Genomic DNA, 8,061 nt, shown 5'->3' on the forward strand with positions numbered 1-8,061 from the left:
CTCTACTCAATAAATAAATGAAACCATAAATACAAGGAGCAATTTGATTGCATGTGTGCCGGCGATGGTTTCAATCCCATTTTTTGCCGATCGACATTTTGGTTGCGGCAGAGAAACCAACCGGCTGTTCATCATCAATTCATATTGAATTGCCAATCGGGACTCGAAAAAAAAAAAAAAAGGACGAGAGGTTGAGCCGCCGGGGTTGACCCACCTGCGTCGGCACCGCGTCCGGCGACGGCACCTGCAGGCCGGTGGGCGCGGGCGACTGCCTCTGCGGGACAGGCGGCAGCGAGGCGGAGGCGGCCTGCACCACCTTCAAAGCCTGCTGGGGGATCTGGACCGCGGGAGGCTCCTGCTTGGAGGACACCAGCTGCACCTGCTGAACGACCGCCGGCTGGCCGGGACTCTGCACGATCAGCAGGTTGTTCCCCGCCTGCGGACGCAAAACCCAAACGCAAGGTCAGCCCGGCAGTCCGTGAACGACGTGGCCGCAAAAGGCCGAGATTCTTCCAAATCTTTTGTGAGTCGTCGTCGATGCCACTTTTGATGCGCAAGCGCCAGCCCTCGCAAACAGATCATTTCAACGAAAGACCGACATATCCTAAAGACAGGGTTCCCACTCTTCCACTTGCGTTTTATTTAAGGACCTTTTAAGGACTTTTGAGGACCCGTTTAGCAATTTTTAAAGGCTTTTTTTTTCTCCATTCAGCAGGGGATTCAAGGTGGATTTAATGCGCGCTCAGCAATATGCGGGCTGAACAGAAAGCCACATCTCACTTGAACTGGTGTTCAAATCATTGCTGCGAAAGGAAGGGCACATCTTTATTTTTAGGGGCAATCAGCTAACATTTATTTGACATACCGTAAAACTTGAATTCATTCTCAAATAAAGTACACTAAGAAAAAAATTAAATGTAGAAAATATAAAACGTCCATTTATTTTTGAATAAAAATAATTTTTAAGGACTTTTATTGATTTTAGAAGCTTGCCCTGAAAATTAAGAACATCATTTTACAACTTCTTTTTTTAATGGATTTTTATGAACTTTAAGGACCCGTGGGAACCCTGAAAGAGCATTTTTTTTTTCATTAGCATCGAATGAATGGCAGTTTTTAATACTTCTCATTTCTAGTTCCCGATTCTAAAACGGCGACAAGGAGGAGGCTGGCGCCGGTATCGGCCGCCGCTGCGAGTACCCGACGCCTTGAAGTAAGGCTGGTATCGGCAACGACGCCGATAGTGGTACGAACTCATTCAGTAGCAGCCAATTCCAGACCAAGTCTGAAAAGACGTTTCAAAACGTCTTTGGGAGTGAATGAGTCGAATTAGTACGTGCAATGGTTTCCCAACCTGAATGATGTTGTCCGCAGTTTCGATCAAAATGGTCTCCATTTGCTCCGGGGGTGGCGAAGGAGCCTGAGGGGGGGGCGGCGGCGGCGGCGGCGGCGCTTGCGCGTCAGGCGTCGCTTTCTTCTTCCTGCCTCGTCGTGACTTGCCCACGACGGCGTGCGCCGCCGCCTCGGTTACGATCTGAGCCCCGCCCACCTCCCCCGTCGCCACATTGAGCGGCAGCGTGAGCCCGCCGGGCAGCTGTACCGCGTTGGCGGCGGCGCTCAACTTTCTCGTTTTGGGCGAAGGTTTAATGGCGACCGTCTTTTGCGGAGGGAAGGGGGCGGCGACGGGGGCGGCGGCCGCCTGGGCCGGCGCGGCCACGGGGGTGGTGATGAAGGCCTGGTTGGTGCCCGGGATGAGCTGGATCTGGCCCCCCTGCGGCATGACCTGGATGGTCTGGGCGCCCGGGATCTGCGGCATGACCTGGTACTGGATGTTGGCGGGGCTCTGGGGGCCGGGGCGTCCGGGGCTCTGCTGGATGGTGAGCACGATGGGGCTGCCGGGCGCGCCGGGGCCCAGGCCGGCCGGCAGCTGGATCACGTTGCCCTTGGCTTGGAGGAAGCCCAGGTTCTTGGGGGGCGCCGGCGCGATGGGGGCCGGCTTGATGGGGAGGAGGCGGCGAGGCTGCGGCTGGGTCGGCGGCGAGGCGGCGGGGGCCTGGGCGGCGGGGGGTCCGATCTTACTGCAGGTGGCGGCCAGCAGGGCCAGAGGGGACGGCTGACCCTCCGCCTGTACGCGGAGACGGGACGGATTTTCAGAGGTCGAGATGCAAACTCGGGAGTACGTTGTCTCGCTCTCTCTCTCTCTGCACCTCTCCGGTCACGGTTGCCTCACCTGTGCGGTGGCGCTGGAGGGCTGGAGATATTCACTGGGACTGACAGCGACAACGGTGGCCATATTGTCCTTTAAATCTACGACACACACGACACATGTCATCAACGAAGCAACCGAGTGTCACGCTCGATCTCGCGCACGACACCTTTGTGGAGCCACTCGAAAAGCGTGCCGGCAGAATCACCTTTCGAGTGCGTGGAAAACTATTACTTGACGCGTTGGACTTGACTGAGCGGAAGGGCGTTGCCGCTTAGCGACACCAAAACGCAACCTCGAGATGGCGCGAAAAAGAATTCCGCCCTAAATATCAGCCATTCTGATTGGCTGGGGGAACTGTATGTTTTTTTTTTTTTTTTTTTTTTGTGCTTCTGTCTTCACACTGAGAGTCGTTTGCAATATTCCGATCCCGGGGATCGCCTGACACAATGAAATACTGTCTTGCATTGCTTTGCGAATGATGCGGAAGGTGTACCTAATGTTGTGGCCTGTGAGTGCTCACTTTTAAGACAGAAGTACTGGGGGTCAAAAACCGGTGCACGCAGAGGCAAGAGCGGTAACGGATGCAATGAGTCGATGGGATCATTTATCTGCAGAGGTCAAAGGGCGACGTATGGATATTGTGCAACTCACATGTTTTGCAATGACGCCGTTTTTGTCAGAATCGGAATCGTTTTTTTTTTTTTTGTTGATGTCTTGAGCATTCTCCAAGAAGCGTATTTTTAGGGTGCCGCCGCCGCCACCATTTGCTCGGTCAGTGGGTTTCTAGCAAGAATAAAATGACGCGATTTCCCCATGCAAGTTTACAAAGTCTTGTTTTGAACGCCGGTGCAGTGGGGCTGTCGGGAAATGAATGGGCCTTTCCCCTTGCAGCATTGACACCACTTCACCTATTATCCTTTTTAACTTGTAAAATTTCCACCATCGTCCGGCTGGATTGTCCGGGTTTGTTTGTGCTAACGCCGTTAGCACACTGTCCTCACACACACACACACGCGAGCCCAAATACTGTAGAAGCCGCAGCAGGTCCGGTAGCTAACAGCTAATCTAAACTGATTTAATTCGCATGAAGTTTCGCTTTAACGGCCACAACAAGCCCCAATACACGAGAGGTAATGCTTTGTTGGGGAGAGGAAAAGGGAGAGACATTGGTGGCGTTACGTTTGGGGGAAGAGACAAGTTTGGCTTATTTCATCTGAACACGTTAGCATAGCCAAGCTAGCTCGGAGCCGCCTAGCATCCGCGTAGTTAGCGAGTTAAACTCTTCGATGGTCAAAAGAGAAAAAGGGAAAGCCAATTCAGGAAGTGAAGGCGGCTTCGGGCTTGACGCGAGCCGCCGCAGCCCGCTTTTAATATCCGTCCACTGGCCGCCGAATGGTGGCGCGCCACGCAAATGTCATGTTTTACCAAGTAGAAGGTAATATAAACGCCAATGTTTGAATTCCTACCCACCGCTCATGACGACATTCGCTGTCCGTACAGCCTCGAAACGCAGCAAGCCCCGGAGGGAGGAATCCGCCCGCTTCCCCCCCCCTGCGCCAATCCGCGCTCAGAGTGGACTCGATTGGCGGCAAAAGCGGCCAATCGCATTTAAACATTGCCATGATTGAGAGTCGCTGCGTCCAATCGAAGAGGAATTTTTTTTTGGGGGACGTCCATCGATCGAAGTGGTCTACCAATGGCGCCAAGAGAAATTGGGTTCAATGGACGTTTTTTTCCGCGTGAATGTACCACCTATTAGAGCAGGAGTCAAGTTTGAATGACGCGACAAACGTCCAATGGGAGATGTGGGGGGCGGAAGGGGGTTTAACGGTACGAACAATGTGACAATTAAATCTGAAATACTGTATTATGAAACACGAGCGTGCGTGTGTGTCTGGAGGGGGGGGGGGGGCAATATTTATAGAGTTCCAAATATAGCGAGCATTTATAGGACTTAAAAAGAAGACCGCAGACTCACACAGGGAGGGCTCCGCACGTGTTCATTTGTTTTGGGAGTGAAAAAATATCGCGTTGGAACTTGATAAACGAGTACATAAAAAAAAAAAAAACTTATGACGTCAAATGTAATTTCATATTACATCTATCACGTTGAAACGTGAAATTCATCACATTATAACTTGATACTGAACTTAACGCATGAGATTTATCCCGTCACAGCGTGAACTCGAACTTTAAAATTTGAAATGTATCGAGTCGGAATCCGGATACTGAACTTTTTAAAAATGTTTTCTTGAGGTGTGTGTCTGCGATGCACTTCCTTTACCTCATCGATACAAAAAGGCGGGATTTTTTTTTCTGATAGTGAAAAAAAAAATATTATTTTTTTTTGTTGAGGTGAGGTAAAAGCGGAATGAAAAGAAAAGTGGGCGACACAAGTTTGCCTTTTTTGATTTTTGCTTTTATGCTGATTTACAAAAAGAGCGTCCATCTTGTGAGAAACACAATGAGCATCCATCAACACATCTTCATACATTTGGATGAGTCGGGGCAGACTAGCTAGCACACGCACGTGGCACGACGGGAATCCAACAATGACATCAGGCAGAGGTCAAAATCTGCAAAACAACCTTAGCAGTGAGCCCCGTCCATGTTGTTAGTCTGATTTTCGTACTGATGAGCATGAAAACGCTTATTTCCACTCGCATGATCTCCTCGGTGAAAGCTCGAGTCCCCTTTTCCTATTTGGAGAATCCGTCGCTGGTAACCATCACATCCCAGAATGCGGCTGCAACGCGTTGTGCTGCGTTGCGTGTCTCTTCCAAATGAACGAAGTCATTCCAAAATCGGACCATTTTTTTTTTGTTGTTGTTGCTGGTGTTGTTGACATTTGTGTTCACGCACCAAAGTCTTTGATTCACAAACACGGCATGAACCCAAAATGCGTGTGTGCGCGCGCGTGTGTGTCTGCCCCGAGAGCATCCCGAAGCCACCGTCGTCTCACTGGACAGAAAGAGAGAAAGAGAAGGCCGGAGAGAAAAGGGAGGAGTGCTCCAAACAAAGCAAAAAAAGCACTTTGGGCGTGTCCGTCTGCCGTTTGGGTCCGCAAGCGGAACTTCCGGGGAAGAAGGACGCCGGCCGGCAAAAAACGTCTCCCCAGACGCCGTCCGAGGTGAGAAGAACGAGAACGGAGAGAAGCCGCGACGCTCGTTGCGCTGGCTCGGGTCTCCACGCTGGCGCCCTGAATTAGAAGCGGCGCCAGAAAAAGTCACAAAAGAAACTCGGGTTACTTTTTTTCAAGTTGAAGGGTACAGGATGTGATTTTGGGTTTTTTTTTTTGCCCTCAAATAAAATACAGCTGAAGAAAAAAAAAAAAAAAAGTTGAATGTCACACAATGTCAGGCATTTGGAGGTGAAAACAAAAAGCTGCAAAAAAACGTCTTTGGGAGTGAAGGAGTTAAATATGAGTAACACCTAAAAGTTAGAAGACGTCAAATTTTTTTTAATTTAAAAAAAAATAAATAAATGGTGATAAATTCTTTGATAAAATTTTTTTTTATCCAAACTAAATTTTAAAAGGTCACATTTCTTTTATTCTAGGAAATGGAAACGCTGTAAAAAAAAAAAATTCCAAGTTTCATGTCACGGGATGGTTTCTCATTATTTAAAAACAAAAAAACAAACTTTTGCCATGTCACAATCACGAATGAGTGCTTTGACGTTGCGTACGTGTTGCTGTCGTTCATCGTCGGCGTCGTCGTTTGTGCTACGTGTGCGCCCGGAGCGCCGCCCGGATGCTTCTGACGGACGGGTACATCTCCTCCTCGGGGTCGTAGTAATAAAACTTACTTAGGTAGGACAGCAGCGACCTGCGCTCACACACAAACCACAAGACACATAAAAAGCCTCGCTGAAACCTGAACAGGAAAACCCGACTGCGGTTTGCGGTGAGCCCACCTGGGCAGTGGAAGTTGTTGGATGTGATCGATGCGCACGATTTGGCGTATGCAGAATCTGCAGAGGTGCTGCAGGGACTTGACGTTGCTGAAGCGAGACACGGGATACAAAAGCTGCACCGGCGTCGGTGGAAGGCCTGCGCCCGAGAAAGAGAGACCCCCAAAATAGCAGCAAACAACAATGCAAACGGGCTTTTGGATGGCAAAAGAACAAGTTGCAGTACGTTACCTAGTCGTAGTCGTATTTAGTAGTGTGCGCGCACATCACATCATTGGTTCTAGTGCTAAATTGAAATCATCTCTTGTCGTCTTTTGGCGACTCTCTCTAGAGTCGATTTAGAAAAAAAAATAAATACGTCTTTGTCTTTGAACTGTATTTTTTTTTATCCTTGACAAAAATTCAGGTCAATGTCCAGACATGGCGACAAATTTTGCGCATCTTTGTGTGCAATACTCCCTCTCGATTTGGAAGACATTTTTTTTTTTTTTGTTTTTGGAGGAAAAATAAACGTGTGACCACTCGCGATTTCGGCAACGGCACATACGCATGGTCACACCACACCAAAAAAAAAAATTTCCCCCTCTGGGTTTGTTAACATAAATAAATAATTTTCAAAAATGCATTTCAGTGGCCGTCTATTCCACGTGTGTTCCCAGAAAGTGAAAGTTAGCGTACCTGGGACTCTGGATCGCAGGAAGTAGAGGAACTTCCCATTTTTGGAGTGCATGATGGCGCGCTCGATGAACTCCACCACCGAGTGGCAGCGGTCCTCAAACTTGGGGTGACACCACAAGCTGAACGTGCCTAGAAAAAAAACGCAAGTGCTGGCTTAGCTAGTTAGCTAGTTAGCAGTTCAAGTCACAACTTCATCATCGAACGTCACATCGGAAGTCCACGTTAGCACAACGTCGTTATTATAATTTCGCGTGAGCACTTTTGAGTAGAAAGTCGAGAACTTGACGTTCACTTCATGTTCGCTCTTTGTGACCCCCCCCCCCTTTAGGATGTCGCCACGTCACAAACGTCACCTTCCCGCTTGATATTAAAACTCCGAGTCCATGTTAGCAAATCCCATTTGAACATGTCGTTTCAAAGAACAATACGTTGAAATGTTAAAAGGAAATAAGTTTGAACTCACTGCTAGCCTGTTACGTTACAAGTTCGATCATCACATTCCAACTTCAAGCGAGCGCGTTGTTCAAAACTTCACGTTGGCACTTGATGTTAGAACGCCACGTTGCAATGGCGTGTTAGAACTCGTGCTGTCAAACGATGGAAAATATTTAATCGCGATCAAATGTACAATTTCATAGTTAACTCGGATTAGCCGTAGTTAATCGCAGATTTTTATCTCTTCTAAATTTCCTTTGATTTCTTTTTCTCCAATTTTTTCCCATTTTAGTGCTCTCATCAACATGGAATCGTGGATCCATTTTCTTTGTGTAAAAAATGCAAAATATTGACTGAAACAACATTGACTTTCAATTTGACATGAATGAACATTTTTCACTTGGAGCAGTTATTCAAACGTGGCGCACATTTGATTATTTTAGAGCGACGTAACTTCCGCCGCGACGTGGTGCCGCATTAATCTCGCGATTAAAAAAAACGAACCGAGTTAAAATTGTCTGAAATTAATGCCGATAATTACGAATTAAACTGTTACTGTTGTAGTTAACTCGGATTAGCCGTAGTTAATCGCAGATTTTTATCTCTTCTAAATTTCCTCTGATTTCTTTTTCTCCAATTTTTTACCATTTTAGTGCTCTCATCAACCTGGAATCGTGGATCCGTTTTCTTTGTGTAAAAAAATGCAAATATTGACTGAAACGACATTTTTGACTTTCAATTTGACATGAATGAACATTTTTCACTTGGAGCAGTTATTCAAACGTGGCGCGCATTTGATTATTTTAGAGCGACGTAACTTCCGCCGC

General features: G+C 47.8%; 2 protein-coding genes across 5 annotated transcripts in view; both read right to left on the reverse strand.

The window, feature by feature from the left end:
• The window catches only part of sp2 (sp2 transcription factor), a 15,465-nt gene extending 11,658 nt beyond the window's left edge, over window positions 1-3,807 (reverse strand). Inside the window, exons 1-4 of one of the 4 annotated variants that reach the window (XM_019864502.1) lie at window positions 3,680-3,807; window positions 2,231-2,307; window positions 1,355-2,125; window positions 215-436 (exon numbers count right to left, since the gene is read on the reverse strand). In XM_019864502.1, the coding sequence (XP_019720061.1) occupies window positions 215-436; window positions 1,355-2,125; window positions 2,231-2,307; window positions 3,680-3,686 (1,077 nt within the window). In that variant the 5' untranslated portion in view covers window positions 3,687-3,807. The other 3 variants (XM_019864504.1, XM_019864503.1, XM_019864505.1) reach the window with 3 other exon arrangements.
• Window positions 3,808-4,606: 799 nt separating this feature from the next.
• Window positions 4,607-8,061, reverse strand: part of socs7 (suppressor of cytokine signaling 7) — an 8,112-nt gene continuing 4,657 nt past the window's right edge. The window contains exons 6-9 of the mRNA XM_019864501.1: window positions 6,800-6,928; window positions 6,125-6,260; window positions 5,897-6,036; window positions 4,607-5,408 (exon numbers count right to left, since the gene is read on the reverse strand). Coding sequence (XP_019720060.1) covers window positions 5,934-6,036; window positions 6,125-6,260; window positions 6,800-6,928 — 368 coding nt within the window. The 3' untranslated portion in view covers window positions 4,607-5,408; window positions 5,897-5,933. The remainder of the gene's footprint in view (window positions 5,409-5,896; window positions 6,037-6,124; window positions 6,261-6,799; window positions 6,929-8,061) is intronic.

Source organism: Hippocampus comes, unplaced genomic scaffold (genome assembly GCF_001891065.2).
Source record: "Hippocampus comes isolate QL1 unplaced genomic scaffold, H_comes_QL1_v1.1 scaffold371, whole genome shotgun sequence".
Classification (NCBI taxonomy): domain Eukaryota; kingdom Metazoa; phylum Chordata; class Actinopteri; order Syngnathiformes; family Syngnathidae; genus Hippocampus; species Hippocampus comes.